This window comes from Strongylocentrotus purpuratus, unplaced genomic scaffold (assembly GCF_000002235.5).
Source record: "Strongylocentrotus purpuratus isolate Spur 01 unplaced genomic scaffold, Spur_5.0 spur5_scaffold_5, whole genome shotgun sequence".
NCBI classification, from domain to species: domain Eukaryota; kingdom Metazoa; phylum Echinodermata; class Echinoidea; order Camarodonta; family Strongylocentrotidae; genus Strongylocentrotus; species Strongylocentrotus purpuratus.
The window spans coordinates 15430216-15448714 of record NW_022145611.1 but is presented as its reverse complement, the minus strand read 5'-3'; the positions used below and the strand labels follow the sequence as shown (position 1 = coordinate 15448714).

Sequence of the window (18499 nt, the reverse complement as noted above, 5' to 3'; positions counted from 1 at the left end):
ACTGGCACATACCATATACCGTAGTACAACATGTCAACGCATTCCAAGCCGCATGCATGTACCATTTTGTTTGTGAGATATCAATTTCTTTTTTTGATATTCATCGGATCAAACGACTTCATTTAATTTAGCCATGAACAAAAGTAGAAAGCTTTTGTTGTGCTTACTGGTCACAATCTGTGTTTCGTTGTGGTGGTTCAAATCCTCTTCTTTGATAATTAGAAACCCTTTTGACGAAGGTAAGCATATCGAGTTACCAATGTTCCATTCATTGCTCGCCCGTCCACGCGAATTATCTATACTTGCAACGTGTTAAAATGCTTTGTTCGTCTGCTCCGGATCTGTATACTAGCAAGTTCAAGCCGTTTACTCGGGGTAATTTTCCCCAACGCAAAATCCATATCAAAATTTTCATAAGTATATGTTTCACCTTTATGAATCCTAAGCTTTTTTGTGAAACAAACTTCTTCATCACAAATTGAGGCCTATGTGATCAACTCTACCACTACCACCATCTACTATTCCGACGGGAGAGAGCAGATGGTCGCCGTAGAGGCGGTGTTTGTAGTCATGCAAAAAAAACATAATGTATTAAATGTTATGATCTCAGTGATACCTCATTGGAGGCAATATGGATTGAGTTAAGGTTACCTTTATCTGAGAAACTGTTATTATGTTGCCTATATTTAGACCACCTGACGCGAATATTTGAGTACTTTAATAACATACTAGATGTATTTAATAAAGCAACTGATGATCTATTTGGTCTACTGATCTTAGGGGACTTCGAATATTGATTATAAAATGGACGAATCACTCCATGAAAATCAAATTAATCTCATAGAAACTCTATTTCTTTTAACACAAATGATAAACAAGCCAACTAGAGTAACTACTTCATCATCAACTTGTATACAAAACTGAATCCATGAGTGATCATTATATGATTTATAAATGTATTAACCTTATCATTGAAAGGAAACGACAAAAAACTCGTCGTTTTCGTGGCTATAAATCATTTGATGGAAATCGAAATATTGCTTCAATAAAAACGGCTGAAATATTTTAGTTAGCTAACGATGGTCGAGTTAAAGTAACATAGAATGTTTGGAGAGAAACATCTTTGGAAATAATTAACGAACATGCACCTATCACCTAGTGTCTTCTCGTGAACAAAAAAATCGTACTGAATGTAATAAAAAGTATACAAAACTATAAAGCCATGTTATCTGTCTCATACGAAAATGAAAACAGGAATACTTCCGGAATGTACATAATAAAACGTAAGAATGATTCGAATAAATTATGGGCAGAATTGAAAAAGATTTCTGGTGGGACAAAGTCTAAGGACCTGAGCTTTAATATTGAATGTAATGAAAACTAACGATTTTTGTTTTGCTTGATAAAGGTAACAATATCTGTAGATCATTTGTTAAAGAAAAAACGAAATGGAATCATCCACACTGTTTATGAATTTTTATTTACAACCAATTAATAGTTCCAAGATTCTAAAACATTTAACTAACTTGGCTCAAATAGCAACTTAGATGTCTTAGACTTTGACACTTAATTACTAAAATTAGCTGCCCCGTATATTGCTTAATCCTTGTGTGACGCCGGAATAGTACCTGATGATTGAAATATTGCACGTACCACACCGATTTTTAGAGGAAAAGGTTAAAAAATGACCAATTTCTGTTGCTAGTCATATTCCCAAAATTATAGAAAAGGAAGTACAATTACAGTTACTTTCTTATCTCCAAAAACATGAAATGATTAATGTCGATCAATACGCCTTTCTTCCAAACCATTCAACTATAACATGTTTACACCGTGTCCTAGATGATTTTTAAGAAGCCTTAAATATGAAAGAAATGGTTGGTGCATGCTTTGTACACATCTGTAAATGTTTTGTGTTGACCACGAGCTTATTTTGTTAAACTTGAAAATAGGAAAATACGAAAATAGACTCATGTGGTTAAAAAACTAATTGAGTAATAGGAAACAAGTGGTGTACTTCAAATGAATACTGATATTAGAGAGCTTTCTATCGGGGGTACCACAGTGAAGTGTCCTGGTCCCTATTTTGTTTCTAATATTCATACACGATATATCTGAATGTATAAATGAAGGCGTCTGCAAAATAGTTGCTGATGTTGTTGCAGTCTTTGTTGCAGATAGTAAGTTAGATGATATTACAAATAAATTCCGAAAAGATATTAACGCTCTAAAAAAAAATGGTATAATCAAAATCGATTACACATTAACACAAATAAAACCAAAACGATGCTAATAAAATTAAGATCCTCTGATATATTAAATATATTCACAAAAGATGAACTGATCGAACAGTTTAAATCTATAAAATATTTAAGTATAGTGATTGATGAAAACTTAAAGTGGAATCTATATTTAAGAGACTTGTGTAAATCTATTGCCTATAAAATATATCTAGGATAGCTGAGTAAATTCCTGATTTCAGAACTATTGAACACCCTTTATAAGTGTAAAACCCAACCCTGTATAGACTATGTAATCTCTGTATGGGGAACTACCCAGCCAGCTACAAGCTGCCCCTTCAGTGACTGCAGAAAAGAGCTGCTAGATATGTAACTGGTAAACTTTCCTGGCAAACTATTGATCAGCGCTGTGATTATTTTCTGGCTATGCTTATGTTAAAATGTATAAGGGGCATTGCTCAACCTCGCTTATCAAACGAAATAGCAATGTATTTCGTCCGCCATGGCCTTAATACAAGAAATGCAAACTCACTATAATTATTATGTAGTATTGCCCAAAACAATCTTTTAAGTGTGCTGGAGCGGTTAATTGGAATAAGCTTCCCAATTATATCCAAAATACCAATTCAGTAGACAATTTTAAACACCAATATAAAATATCTTCCTTTTATCGATAAATATTGCTCACTGCCGCTTCTCCTTACTATCACAGCACTATATGCAGTACCTAACTAAAATGAATGCTGAACATATTATCTAGGAAATCTTACATTACGTTATATACTTGATATCTATTTGGTTAAATTGTTTGGTCGAGGCCTATGTAGCTAGCTGGAAAGACATTTCTTGTTCTATTCAGTTTTTTTTTCTTCTTCATTTTCTAACTGATTATACTACACTAATGTCAATAATTTTTGTAGATCCACTTATCCATCGATGTATTTTTCCTTATTAAAGATGTATGCATATTTTCGTATTGTTGTTTCTATTTTTACCGCTAGTACAGAACTGCTCTTTTCCTTGTAAATACTCTTATTGTCAGTTCGTAAATTTGTATTTTCCTTCTTTATGCAGAGCCATTATATAAAACAGCCTGCGAGCTTATCAATGTTATCCTGTTTAAAGATGTTTTAATACATAAATAGATAAATATATCATGAAATAAATCATGATCTATAGAAATTCTTGAACTCCAAGAGATGATTCTTAATACTTCCCGCACGTACTATTCCCTAATATCACATATCTACTACTCCGTGCCCCTGGGGAAAGAGGAACCCAAGTTAAAGGTAATACAAAGTTTTGGTATAGGGTCATGAATTTGGTTCAAATGATCATATTGGAAGCATATGCGATCCTACAATATTCAGTGATCGTTGTCGCGGTTGAAACCGAGTCTAAAGTTATGCAAATAACTACTTGTAAATAATAAAAGTTTTATGTTGTATGGCTCCCTCTGAAGGTCAAGATATTAATTAAGCTATAAAACAATGTTTCTTTACTATAATCGACCGATTAGCTATTCTCGTTTGGAAATTGTATATCACCACTACATATTCTGAGATTTTCATGGTCGCAGCTACCATTGTACGGCCGTAGGCGCTAGTTGAAATGTTTTCGTAATTTACCGGGAGCACCGGTAAATTTTTATATTTTTTCTCGAAAGCAGAAGTCTTTTGGGGGCTAAATTTTCTATTGCTTATAATACATCCACAGGGGCATCCAAATATATAACATTGTAAAGAATCATTATCCACCCAATTTTCAAAATTTCGCAAAACTTTGTATTACCTTTAATCATTTATTTAGTCAGAATCATATTGCCGGAAAGAGAACGCGCCATAAAAATGCTTGTTTCCTCCTCTTCCATACGTCACCATAGTAATGACGGGGTTTTTGTGCGTACAAAAAACGAACAAACAAAACCGATACGTCTCCTCTCCTAGGTAATATTTTCTGATTAGATATTTAAACAGTTGAAGAAATTGAGGAAAAGAAATCATATCACTGTAATTCATAATCAATCATTCTGCCATTTATGCGCTTTTATCATGGTAGCGAATAACGCGATGATAATCAATACAGCGAAATGAGCGAAATAGATCTTTCATAAAATAAGAATACTTGCTGAAACCCTATTTGTTATGATTTTTTTAGTCAGTCATGAAACGTGCATTACATAAAAATATGGGATAAGGTCAAAAGTGAAAAGTTGCAAAATGCGCAGCTCTCGTTCGGCTGTGCATTCTTATTTCTTTGAAGAGTTTAAGGCTGCTGTGTAAACCACTTGTTTGTTTGTTTGTTTGTTTTACCTGAATGCTAAGAAAGCATTTGTATGCTATATACGCAACCATGCAAGGGACCGACGTCTTTATGTACAGTCCTCCCCGAGGGACTTGCTAATGAGGATTAATGCCTGACCAAAGGGCACTACCGCTTCGACTTGGTTTCGAACCTGGTACTTTCCGGTTACGAGACCACTGCTCTACCCTTTGGCTCTACCACTGAGCCATCGCGCTTCTTCAAGTGCATTTTTCAACTTTCAACTTTTTACCTTATCCCCTTATCCCCTTTTTCTGATGTACTGCTCATTCCACGGCGAAACCGGGCTGACCAGATTAAACTTTTAAAAAAGCAGAAACACGAAGTTGCAAACCATCCAGAGACTCCTAATAAATTGCATTACTGATTAATTACTTATATCATTACAAATCTTTATTCTCAGTTTTCTAATGTATAACTGATTTTCTTATCAAATTGAAGATATGGCGTATATATTCAATACTGAATGAACGCCATTAAACTATTACCAACAAGGCAACAACAACAACCACGGCTAATAAATCATTACAAATACGGTATCATTTTAAAGACGAAATGAAAATAATTTCTCTTTCCAATGATACTACACAAAGCGATAATTGTCCTATGACAAGTGAGATATAATCGATCAAACTTGAGTTTCTGAACTCTTTTTTTAAAGGTTTATTATTTTAATTGAATTATAAGCCAAGAATACTTAAGAACAGGCAGTCATGGAACATTAAGATGATGCAGTTTGAATCCACGTGTTGTTTTATGGTCCTTCTCTTATCGAAGTACAAATAAAAATGTTCAAAAAACTATTTCACAAAATGTGCAATTTATGTGTGAAGATTATCTGGGAAAAACAAGTTGCATGAAGACACTTCGGAAATAAAGAAACAACATATTACCTTGTAAGAAAATATGTTTTACTGTGAAATCTCACGTGTACTATATTCTTTGTGCCAAGTAATCAGTAAAGCGCACATGTATTGACGTTACCACGCTTCATCCACAGACCCGCCAATCACTCCCTCATTCAACATGATTATTCAAAGAAGGCTGCCCATAATTAACAAGACAGCAACCCTATGGTGATTATTGAGACTAAATGCTGTCTGAGATGGCATAGGGCAAGGTTCAATTAGTGAGGCCAATATACACTAAACTAATATATAAGTGTCCCCATGCGATCCTTGAACCTGACCTTAGGGCCCATCTCAGTCAATTTAGTGCTCTGTTAAAATCACAAGAAATATTGCTGTCTTTTTCTATAGGTGAACCTTAACTTACCCCTACTTGACAATGGTTCAGTCTCAGCCTTCTCCATTTCACTCTGTTCAGTTCGATGAGATGACAAGAATACAATTCCAAAATAATCCAAAGGATCAAGGTTCTATCCGTACAGTGATATTTCAACACCATCAATAATGATCCAAATTTATTCCTTCTCCAAGCCTTGAAAATACTCCCAGCCTTGAAAGTTTAATCCAGTCATACCTCTTTGGTAAACATATTTGTCCATTTTCGCGGTTGTCATTTTAGAACCAGCGATCATTATTTGAACTATTCTGCTTTTCATTTTGTCCAAGCAGGACCACCTTTCCGGCAAAGACCGATCAACAAACCTTCCATAAGGTTTGGACTAGTCAAGCCAACATGAGGGCTCAGGATATCTATATTCAAATGAATTCCATACAATAGTTTGTTGAGTTGATGTCTATCTATCTTCCAAAATCTTGCTTTCCACTGATTCCATCACTGTGTTACTAAGATTCAAGACGTCATCATGCCCAATATGAAGATACACCATACTATATACAATCATACGAATTCATACAGCCCGGGATACAGCCTTGAAAAATAGTTTGACGTTCAACAGTTTTGTAGGACATGCTTGAATTTGTTCGGGTTTCTTTCAAAATCATCGTGTCTGTCTTAGTTTGCATGTAAGAGATCATTACTCAATCAGAGTCTGCCAGTCTGGTATATACTTTTCATCGATAAATGAAGAAAGGATTACGTTAAGTTGCCATCAATGGACGAACATAATGTGGTAAAAGAAACGGAGGTCGTTTGAGTAGTCTGCTGCGCTGTCTTGTTCAGGTACAACCAATTCATGATCATGTCAGACTTGTTTCCGTTGACACAGTCACTTGAAGTTGTGGGTCATGAAATTCACGATACCTTCATATAACAGTACCGGAGTCTAGCAGTATTCACATTGGTCAAGGTCCCTCTAATGATGAAGGTTATTTATATGGACATCATGTCCAGAAGTTCAATGAAAGGGGTGACATTAGGTGTTGCTAAGCTTCATTTCATTGACTGGTCAAGGCGATCCTCTGGATGCCAAGCAGAGTGGCCACAGGATGTTCACTGAATCTATATGAAGTGTCGACATGGGTTCATCAGCATATGCAGGATAATCCTCCTTGTTCTGTATGCCCGGCTTACGTTTGTCTTCCTAGAAATGATAAAGATCGAATGACCTACCAGTTAGGTTTTTGAAAATTTGATTTTGATTTTGATTTGTTTTAAATTTTCTTCTGCATTCATATGAGTACACAGTTTTTCGATAACAATAGTAACATAAAATACAATATGCATTTCTCTGACAGTGAATCATATATAATGATATAACAATTGTTATTTTCAAAAAACAAAATCATAAACTGTCATAAATACTAAATTTCATCAAACATTATACAATTATTTGCGGAAGAAGGACTGTCATTGTATTGTAAGCAGATTGCTTGAAAATATAACAACCCAGACAAAACCCATGAAATAGATCAACACATTTATTAAGCAGAATGTATAAGTAATTGAAAATAAAAATTACAAGGATGATGATATTGACAATGCAGGTGAGAATGATGCTGAGGACGATGATGATGATGACGACGACGACGATGACAATGATGATGATGATGACGACGCTAATGACAATGATGATTATGATTCGAATGAAGGAAGAGATGATATTATGATAATTATTGAAGAGTTGACACAGAAATTTTACCTTGAATATTCTGAAAACATCGTTTTAACTTTGGCCTTACATGAGTAGAGGGGGCAACGTGATTTAATAGATACTTGGAGAGAGTTCCATAGGTTTGGACCATGGTGTCTTATGTATTTATGGGCAATAAGTAATTTCGGGTTGACTAGATGAAAATTTGAGGAATTACGAGTAGGGTAAGAGTGAATGGTTTTATTTAAAGTGTAAAAGTTTTGAAATGAAAGAGGAAGCATATTATTTAAAAACTCAAACATGAGCAGTAAACTTTGTAGAGAATTTATGTCAAAAACTGTAAGGGGTTTCAGGTTGTTAAATAGAGGACTTATGTGAGAAAGATATGGCGAACCAGTACATTATACGAAGGGCTCTCTTTTGCAATAAATAAATAGACTTGATTTTGGTTTTGGTGCTGGTGGCCAATACTAGATTGCAATATGTTGTATGCGGTAAATATCAATGAATTATAAAGCAAAACATAGTATTACATGTTTGAAATACTAGAAATTTGTTTTATTTATATTAAAGGTAAAGACTAGTTCATCGATCAGAGAAGGTTGATCATCTAGCATGTAAGTACTGCAAGGTTCTGGAATCATCAAAATGATAAGAAATTTGGCCCAATCTTGGTAAAGTTATGCAAGCACTCTTTACAAAGAAAGATGTATGTGGGAATACGCGACACGTGCGCGATATCTACCCGGTCCGGATAGATATCATAATTTACCAAATATATCAATTATTAGTAGGCGGTTTCCCGGCAAAATTTGTATCATCACGTACTAGTCAAAACATATTATTTCACATGATTGTTAATAAGAGCTTCCATTTCATATTTGAGAGGGGGGCGTTTCCAAAACTGGGCTATACCTTTAATGGTTAACTTACTGCGTTGAAACCATAGAGATAATTTTGGTAAATGATTATTAAAGGTGAAATTCAAAGAAAATCACAAATATGTCAACTAATGTATCACTAGAAACTGGTAAGCTAACAGATGGCCATCGTACAAGTTTGAGGTCAGCTACATATCGGGTGATTTATAAAAACACAAATACAACCACCTCCATAGCAGCTGGGATATACGAGAGATTCGCCAGAAAAATAACGATGTTTTAATGACGTCACAACAGGGACCAATACTGCCCAAGCAGACGACATCCCATTAAGAATGAACATAATTGCAAAGCTATTATTTGTCAAATTATGATGAGTTTAGTGTATATAAATCTAATGGCATGTCAAACCATTCAACAGGGGAAATGACCCGATTCTGATAACTAAAATCTTTTGCTTGTAAATACACAGGATAGGGGTTAATTAACGATCAAAGAAACCAGACTTTCAAATTGAAAAGCCCCCGGATTGATATTAAGGACGGCATTTGTTCCCTCTTGAAACGCCGAACATACCGCGGTGTGTGCAGCTGAATATACAATGGCGTCTTATTTTGTTTACAAGCGACAGATTCCTTTATTTTTGTATCACTGCATTTGTCATCAAAATAAAACCATGCGCGAGGTTTAGAGTGAGGCAATAGATTAAACATTTAGCCTGACGGTAGTGAAGTAAGAGAAAGAACTCAAGAGAAGATGAAAACACAGGCACTGAAAATGTGTGAGATGTCATGGGACATCGTCTGCTTGTGCAAATCATGTCCCTGCTGTGATCTCACACATCTCAGCAGCGTTCGGAGAGCTATTCAGGTGCTATGCCGGGGCTGTATTTAAGCGTTTTGTAATTCATAATAATCATTACTTCGAATGTTTCCAAGCATTGAATTTTGATAACCTTGTCGAATCAAAGTTTCAACTTTGAAATAATGAACATAAAGCTAGATTTAAAATCAATGAATATCTACTTTAAGTGTATTTACTAAACTGTTTAAATTAGGATGTGAACAGACGATGTTAGTGACAACACATGATGTTAATGTTACTGGAAGATTGACATTTAAAATACCGATTCATTTTTTGTATTCATTTTCTTGGTTGGATGCTTTTATCTGGTTGCTAAGGAGGCATGTGCATTCTTATTGGAACGGTGGCTTTATAGTCCACTCCAAGGATTTGGAATGAGGATCAATGCATTACCAAAGGGCACTTTGTTTAGAGCGTCGACCAATAATTATAACGTAAACGATAATTTTTTATATGCTGAATTTAAATTTATACTAAACAAATATAGACCCTGCTCTCTATAATCACGTAACTCGACATTGCAAATGTTTCCATAACTGTTACATATTGAAGAGCAAAGATACAGGACAATAATAAGTCCATTCTGAGATATTATCTGTGTTTATGGGAAAATAAAGTTCATTTGTACACAACAATAACCCTCATTGAGACAAATTCATGTTCATGAAACATTTGTAATCGTTATTATAAGGATTCATGAACCACGTCCAGGACTTTGCTAGAAATTATTCTAAAAAGCTCAAATGGGGCTTCTCCGTGTTTAAAAGATCTATGCTAATGAGTCATTAATTTTGTAATGTGCTATACGAACAGGAGTGTGTTTCACAAAGATCCTAAGTCGAACTTAACTCTAAGTTGGACTTAAACATTATGGAGAGCCATTTGTAGCCTTAAAATTAAATATTTCCAAAAGCAAAAACTGAAGAATTTTAGACTTTTCATAAATTCCACATCAAGAGCATGAAATCTCCTTGATAATAGAAAATATAAATGATTTGAATCATTATTTTATGCCTTATGAAATAACATTTACAAAATATTTTCAATGATGATAACGGCTTTCCATAATTGTTGAGTCCAGTTTAGAGAAAAGTTCAACTTAGGATCTTTGTGAAACACCCCCTGGTCTATGTAGGAGTCGAATTGAAAAATGTAAAGTTTGTGTGACTTTTGTCTTTGAGGAGAACATTATTATCATGAATCTATATACAAAGCTTTTATACGCTTTCATAATCACAAAGTTAGAAGTGCCTCTTATAATAATAAAACGTACATTTATTTAAAAAATTCTCACCAAACAGAGCATCTCTGGCGATACATGAACAATTCAAGTCTCTCTCCTATAATCATTCAAATGTCAGTGCCTTCGTGTATGTAAGATTTCGGGAAAGTCTGCTAGACACCAGAACGGATTGCATCTTGCGTATAGATGTATTGCACATTATGAGTACGTCGTTCACAGCACACACGGATGTGTGCACTTGAATGAAGTTTGGCATGGTTTTAATACACATTTACCCAGCGACGAGCGGTTACATTCAGCTGTTGTATAGTTTTGAATAGTCAGAATACCATTCTTTAGTTGTTGCTAGGTCAGCAAACTTGTCCTAGCTACGTAACAGCACGCAATGCAATTTTGTTCTCATTCTGACTGTTGAATTACACTTATTTGAAAAGGTGAATTAAAATAATTCGTAGCGAGACACTGGACATCTAAACGTATAGCTATAGGCCTGTGTATTGAACATGACGCATTGTTATGGCTAATTACTCGATTTGGCGTACAGTCTGCATATTTTCTCTTTATTGGAAATCACGTATAAAGCCCCCTTTACACCGGGCCATGCATAGAGTTGCGTAGTGATGCGTACCGACTACGCCGAGCGTACGCTGCCCTAGCTACGCTGGCCTACGTAACTATACGCTGAGGGACGTTAAGTACGCGAAATGGGCGCAACAAATCATACATTTTTAAAAAAAAATTTAGCATACTTTCGGCGTAGACACTAGACAAAGAAAGTACTTATTTTGTAAGCAAATCTACGCAACACTACGCAAATTTACGCTACAGTACGCCAAGCCTACGCACAATAATACCCTACCCTACGCCAATCCGACGAAGCAGTAAAAGCTTGCGCATATAGTAAGCAACAGTACGCAACTGTAAGCAAACCTGTACGCCAGGGCTACGTAAACGTACGCGTAGGTACGCCAATTGCATACGTCGTAGGGACGCGGTGCCTATGCACAGGGTACGTAACCATACGCCATCGTACGCCAGCCTATGCATAACCTCCGCAGTGACTACGCCGAAGCAATATTTTTTTCATAAATACGCAGCCTAATTTCGGCGTAGTCGGTACGCCACACTACGCAACTCTACGCACTTGTACGCAGATCCGTTGTTAAAGGGGCTTTAAGGCTCCATGGACATATTGGCGTAGCGTGGGCTTAGTCATGGTGGGGGGGGGGTCATCCGTCTTTAGTCTACTGGATCAAGGTTATTTCAAACCTTTTTCTTTTATTCACGGCACCCTTTTAATAAATAAAATAGCTTTGCTTCACCCCAATCCCGAATTCTTCGTAGTACCAGGAAGCTGTAATTACAGCTTCCTGGTAGAAGATTCACCACGTTTTACTATGGCACTCATCATGTGCCATGCGTACTCGTGCGCAGGAGTCGTACGGGTATATATGATTCTAAATTTCATACCCTGTGAGAGAGAAGAAATTATAAAGGCCTATTCAGTGTCTTCGATTTCATTTTAATAATAATAGCTCATATTTATAATGCGCCTAACACTTTGTTTCAAGGCGCAGTACATATTATTACCCCGGTCATCGGAATTAAGCTTACCCACACACAATGTATGCACATTCTCCACTCCCTGGGGAGCATTCCGGACAGTCTCCATTTTACAAGCGCCCCTTGCTCATCCAACCACATTAACTTTCACATCCTACCGGGTACCCTTTTAACACCTGGGTGGAGAGTGGCAAATATAGATCAACGTCTTGCCAAAGGATAATATGACGGTGTCGCGGCGGGACTCGAACCCCGTACCTTGCGATCTGCAGTCGGGTGACTTATCCACTAGACCGCAACACCTCTGTCAACACAATGTCCAACGCTATTTCCTCAGCCAAATATGTACATGGAGTGACACTTGCTAAGTGTGGTACACCAGACGTGCTTGTGTATAAAACTTTTTGTACATACATATTTAGTTTTTTTTTAATTTTTAATACGAGGAATGCCTAGCGGTCACTGGGCCTGCCAATTGGGAGGACCGTGAAGCGATCTTCTTGAGTTTTTAACTTATGATGTTGATATATCATTCGTAAGCAACAGTAGTGTTAACTAGATTGACACTAATGTATGCGAGTGAACGAAGCGAGCGAAACAAAGTTTGGGTCGCATTGTATATTGAATTAAACTTTTAAGACAGGTACATTTTTGTATGGTTGAGAATATTTGAAAAAATATATAACCTTACTGATTTCAAGCTTCCCCTTAAGAATTTAGGAGATACGTGGACCCAGTTGCCCAGGCATGTCAATATTAAAGTCTTGCGTCATATTTGATAAATTATTCATAATTTATGAGATCCTAAAAGCACTTTAATGATTATTTACCTGGTAAAGTTTCCTTCCTTACTTTCCATGTCGTAAATCCACGTATTTTGTTCTTAGTAGCAAATTTGTCAGGGATGGGGGGGGGGGGGGGCGTACTGCGCATTTCCCCCTTCAATAATCATTGTTTGTAATGTGTAAAGACCGCATCGTTTTCGGGCAATCATGCATGATTTTGAATGCATATCAAATTTATTACAGAAAAGTCTGCCACAACTGTAGATTATAAGTATATGTTTTTGTAATGTGTTTTATCGGCATATGTGTACAGGGGGCTTTGAAAATCAAAACACAACACCGCTTCAGTATAAAATGCACATAATACTTACTATTTAGGGACTTCATAATTATAAAAGTGAAAATCTGACAAATAAGCCACTTCGGAGATGGTGCTTAAACAAAATGACCTCCAAATATCGACAAATCTGTTACACATGGACACGTCCCACTTTATGCATTTAAGAATAAATGTGCGTAAATGAACAATGATTACATATATCTTCTTGAACACGCATCCCGCAGTGTCCTTTCTCTGCCCATGCGCAGATAACATCTTCGATGTGGCTTATTTGTCAGTGTCATGTACTTTTGTGCTTGGAAATGTAGAGTAATAGCGACTTTTATAAATGTCTTTTGTCTGATTGTCACTATATTCTTTGCATGGAGGATACACTTAAGTTTTATTCATTTTTTTAAATTAATATCTGTTTTGAATGTAATTCATTGCATACAGGGAAAAAGGCTCTCACTTTTGGTAAAGATTACAACAATGGAACAGTTGCAAGAGAAAATACAGGAAAAGAGGCTCTGATTTTCAACAATGAGGATGCTCCACATTACATCAATGAGGCAGTTGCAACAGAAAATCGGTTAGCAATTTTAGTCAAACGATTGTGGTTCACTGGGCTGCCGTCTTCCCTGAAAACGAAGCTTAGAACGAGTGATTTATAAGCAAAATACAGGTTTAATTCTTAAAAATATATATTTATTGTCAACACTCTTTAACCACGATAACAGTGTCTTTGTTTTTTGTTGCTTTTTTAACTAGAGAGAAACAAGAATTTCATATTATTTGTAGAAATGGGGACTTTTCGATTTGCACAACGAGAACGTGGACTGCAACGTGTGACATCCTTTTAAGGCACTGCCGGTGTCTTAGAAGGACGTCACACGTGAAAAGTCCCTAATAGTAAATGCATTGTTAAAGTAGATATTCATTGAATTTAGCACTGTGGCATTGGGGGCATTGTATGGGTGGCAGCTTGAGAGTTAATAACTAATTTTATGTTCATTTTTGCAAAGTTGAAACTTTGATTCGACAAGGTTATCAAAATTCAAAGCTTGGAAACATTCGAAGTAATGATTATTATAAATTACAAAACGCTTAAATACAGCCCCGGCGTAGCACCTGAAGAGCTCTCCGAACGCTGCTGAGATGTGTGAGATCACAGTATGGACATGATTTGCACAAGCAGACGATGTCCCATGACATCTCACACATTTTCAGTGCCTGTGTTTTCATCTTCTCTTGAGTTCTTTCTCTTACTTCACTACCGTCAGGCTTAATGTATAATCTATTGCCTCACTTTAAACCCCGCGCATGGTTTTATTTTGATGACAAATGCAGCGATACAAAAATAAAGGAATCTGTCGCTTGTAAACAAAATAAGACGCCATTGTATATTCAGCTGCACACACCGCGGTATGTTCGGCGTTCCAATAGGGAACAAATGCCGTCCTAAGTATCAATCCGGGGGGTTTTAAATTTGAAAGTCTGGTTTCTTTGATTGTTAATTAACCCCTATCCTGTGTATTTACAAGCAAAATATTTTAGTTATCAGAATCGGGTCATATCCACTTTTGAATGGTTTGGCATGCCATTACATTTATATACACTTAACTCATTATAATTAGAGAAATAATAGCTTTGCAATTATGTTCATTCTTTATGGGATGTCGTCTGCTTGGGCAGTATTGGTCCATATAGTGACGTCATTAAAACATCGTTATTTTTCCGGCGAATCTCTCGTATATCCCAGCTGCTAAGGAGGTAGTTGTATTTGTATTTTTATAAATCACCCGATATGTAGTTGACCTAAAACTTGTACGATGGCCATCTGTTAGCTTACCAGTTTCTAGTGATACATTAGTTAAATAATAAATAAATAAAAAATAAAAAACTGCTTGTTATCACATTTTATATTCTTAATTAATTTTTATTTAGGAAGAAGGTGGCGAAAATAATGCAACCGTGGCAGACCATCCAAATATATCGTCCTAATGTGGACCCAATGGACATGCATTGGTCTAGAAACATTAAGCAATTGCGGGGATCGAATCAAACTGACTGGATAGAGCGTCGGGTAAAATCTTGCGCCGTAGTTGGAAATTCTGGTATTCTTCTGGGCAGCAATTGCGGTCACACCATAGACAACATGGACCTCATCATCAGGATGAACCTGGCAGAATTTGGTCATGAATATTCATCAGATGTAGGTTCAAAGGTGTCTTTCACGACCATCAACAGGGAACAACTGCGTCTTGTGCTTGCCTGCTTTTTGAACATGGCCAAGGCTGGCAAAGAAGAAGTGCCCCTGGGTAATGCGACGACACCAGTCCTTTCTACTGAATGCTACACTTTCATCAAGAAATTCAGACTGCTCAACGATGACGTGATGTGGCTCTTTAAAGGTCGCCTTCCAGGTCTACAGGAGGTCCTGTCCCTTCTAAGAAAGAGATTTGGCCTAGGGTTCAAGTTTGCGTACAGCCCCGTGGACCCCATCGGCCCTTCAGTAAAGTAATAATTATGAAAATATTATTAATGGGATATTATAAGAATTATATGAATAATACTAAAAAGAGAAAGTAATACCGCAGAGATTAAAAGTGGTATTGCGGGCGAGATTAAAATCGCAGCACTTTCTGCATGGCTAAAAAGATAAACGGGGATACAACATTATATTGTCATTTTGCCTAAAAACCTTTTCAAAGTTCTAGATTTTTATTTAAAGATTTTAACCCCTATACATTGCAAAATATAGCCTGTATAACTACTGCCATTTGGAAAAGTAGGGCCTCTTTTTAGTCATTATACATTTTGTAAATCAATTTTGCCATAGTTTTGTCCCATTTCCTTAACAATTCCAGTTTTGCCAGTATGTACCTTCATGCCGGAACAACAAGCATATCCTGTACAGCTTGAATGAAAGGGGAATACCGCACAAAAATTGATAATAAAAACGGTGTTTATAAAGCACTTTCCACCGGAAAGGATCTTGTTTTTATCACGATCTGTATCAATAAGCTTCTCAAGAGGAGTCCTTGTAGAGTTGTTTAAATTCAAAGGTCGTGTATTCGAGTCCAGGCACGACACGTACACTATGAACACGACGGGGAAAACAAGTGGACAAAATGAACAGTTCCTCATTGTACCCTCAACAATTGATGTGGTAGACAAAGCAACATCCCTTCACTGCTATCGTGGGAAAAAGTGTAGAACAGGTGAATATTCATGTGACACCTGTTCTACATATTTTTACATACTAGCAGTGAAGGGATGTTTCTTTGTCTACCACATCAATTGGTGAGGGTAGAATGAGGAACTGTATATTTTGTCCTCTCTCTTTGTCCGACATGTTCGCAGTGTTATATCATTCGCTAAGACATTAAACCAGCATTTGCCAATCTCTATGGGTGAAGTAAATAGTTGGCAAGGAGATCCCTTGAACGCGCTTAAAAATGTTCAAGCACGTTGGAACCGCATATACATACAGTGTACGTGTGTACCATTATTGTGTTATCATTTTTCGACTGCAGGTTATGGAAATTCAAGGCTCCAACTTCAGGCCTGGCTATGTACACTGCCGCTACTCAGTTATGTGATGAAATAACTCTATTTGGATTCTACCCGTTCTACACGGATAGTTATAATAGAACCATACTTCATCACTACTACGAACCGGAGTTAAAAGAAATCGTAGTTCATCACCAAATGCCTCTAGAATATAAAACCCTTCTTGAATTTAAAAAGAAGGGGGCGCTTCGTCTCCTGAATAACTGTACTTTGAGTGGAAAGGAAAAACATGCAGAGTCCTAGTTCATTTTGTAGCGGAATAGTGAAAGGGGTTAACTGCAGTACTGCACTAAGTTGGTCTTGTCAAATCTTACCGCATGCAAAGTTATCATTATTGCTGTGTAATGCCGTTATTGAAACGTTGTACAAGTATATGCGAACACATATTCTACTAAATAAATTGGTTTATCAAAACTTTCCGTGTTTATGTACTTCATCAGAATTCGAATGCCACTCTAACCACGATTCTCTCTACTTCATAATAAATATATGAGCTGAATAGATATATTATAACAGACTTCAAAAGTAAATTCAATCTGGAACCCTCATTTATCTTCTTGTTTTCCTTTTCCTTATTTGGTTTGATTTTGACATTTTCATATTTCATTGTTGGATTCATAATATCTAATCAACGCAACGTTATATGACAGGATTGGTGCCTTAATGTCATTTTTTCATATATTGTACATTATTTGCTCTTAGTTATATTCTAAATTTCTCTGTATTTCTACATACATGGTTGTTTGTACATTTTGTTTCATATGTTTTAATTGTATGTACAGTGCGTCCCAGAAAAAACGAAACCGAGAATTATCGATGTTTTATCATAACTTAATCACAATTATAATTCACAAATGACACATATTTTCAAAGCTTAGATCCTCCTCTTTCATTAATTTTGATACTACTCGTATAATGCATATTTCACGCATGAGCGATTAAAATTAATTTGAAGAGAGGAAACCAAAAAGTCATTTGGCGGACGGTATCTGAATTTCAAAGAGAAAATCACGTTTGTAGAAAGTTGAGTATTTGCCCTTTTCTATGACACCTCAATCAGGAATAATGAACTAGGAATAACAAAGTTCTGTTTGTTTAAAGTAGTGCTTGCATTTCCATAATCGATAGTTTTCGGTTTCGTTTTTTTCTGGGACGCACTGTATAATGAAACATATAAATATGAACCATTTATCATTTTCAAGGTGTTCAAATTTCAGAGGCTTTGCTAAACATATTGAAATATTTGTAATGTCCTTTTCTAGACCTACGTTATCGAGAATGTATCTGCATAAAATTGTTGGGTCATGCTGACTGATATCCATTAACCAAAGTCCATTAATCCCAATATCATGGCTTGGAAGGATTCGTTAAATATCAAACTCTCATGATCACATGAATATGGGCATCGGCGTACGCAGGATTTTTTTCGAGGGGGAGGGGTTACAATTTGAAAATCGCGCCGAAAATTTCGCAACGATTCAGCCGGCCGCTGAATAAACCGGAGGGGGGGGGGTGAGAGTTTGTTTTTGTTTTGTCCCGGAAATTTGAAAATTGGCCGACCGATATTTCGTTCAGTTGGGGGGAGGGGGGGGGGGGTATGGTCAACTTTAACCTCCCCCCCCAAAAAAAAAAAATGATTGAAAAATAATTGAGGGGGTTCGACCCCCCCCCCCCCTGTGTACGCGCCTGAGTTTGGGTATATGTATCTCATTAATGCAACTTTATATTATATAACAACATTTATTCA

At 36.4% G+C, this 18499-nt stretch overlaps 1 protein-coding gene across 1 annotated transcript; it reads left to right on the top strand.

Annotated features, from left to right (window-relative positions):
• LOC100893186 (CMP-N-acetylneuraminate-poly-alpha-2,8-sialyltransferase) lies at positions 1 to 16995 on the top strand. Its single transcript, XM_030998627.1, has 4 exons — positions 1 to 239; positions 13633 to 13768; positions 15124 to 15696; positions 16716 to 16995. The coding sequence occupies exons 1-4, from the start codon at positions 134 to 136 to the stop codon at positions 16993 to 16995; spliced, it is 1095 nt and encodes a 364-aa protein (XP_030854487.1). The 5' UTR covers positions 1 to 133.
• The last annotated feature ends 1504 nt before the right edge of the window (positions 16996 to 18499 follow it).

What these genes read in the sequence shown, in the direction of transcription:
- LOC100893186 (XM_030998627.1), top strand. Translation starts at nt 134, where the DNA reads ATGAACAAAAGTAGAAAGCTTTTGTTGTGCTTACTGGTCACAATCTGT. An exon ending in TAGAAACCCTTTTGACGAAG is followed by an intron (nt 240 to 13,632) that starts GTAAGCATATCG and finishes CATTGCATACAG; the next exon opens with GGAAAAAGGCTCTCACTTTT. An exon ending in CCCATCGGCCCTTCAGTAAA is followed by an intron (nt 15,697 to 16,715) that starts GTAATAATTATG and finishes TTTCGACTGCAG; the next exon opens with GTTATGGAAATTCAAGGCTC.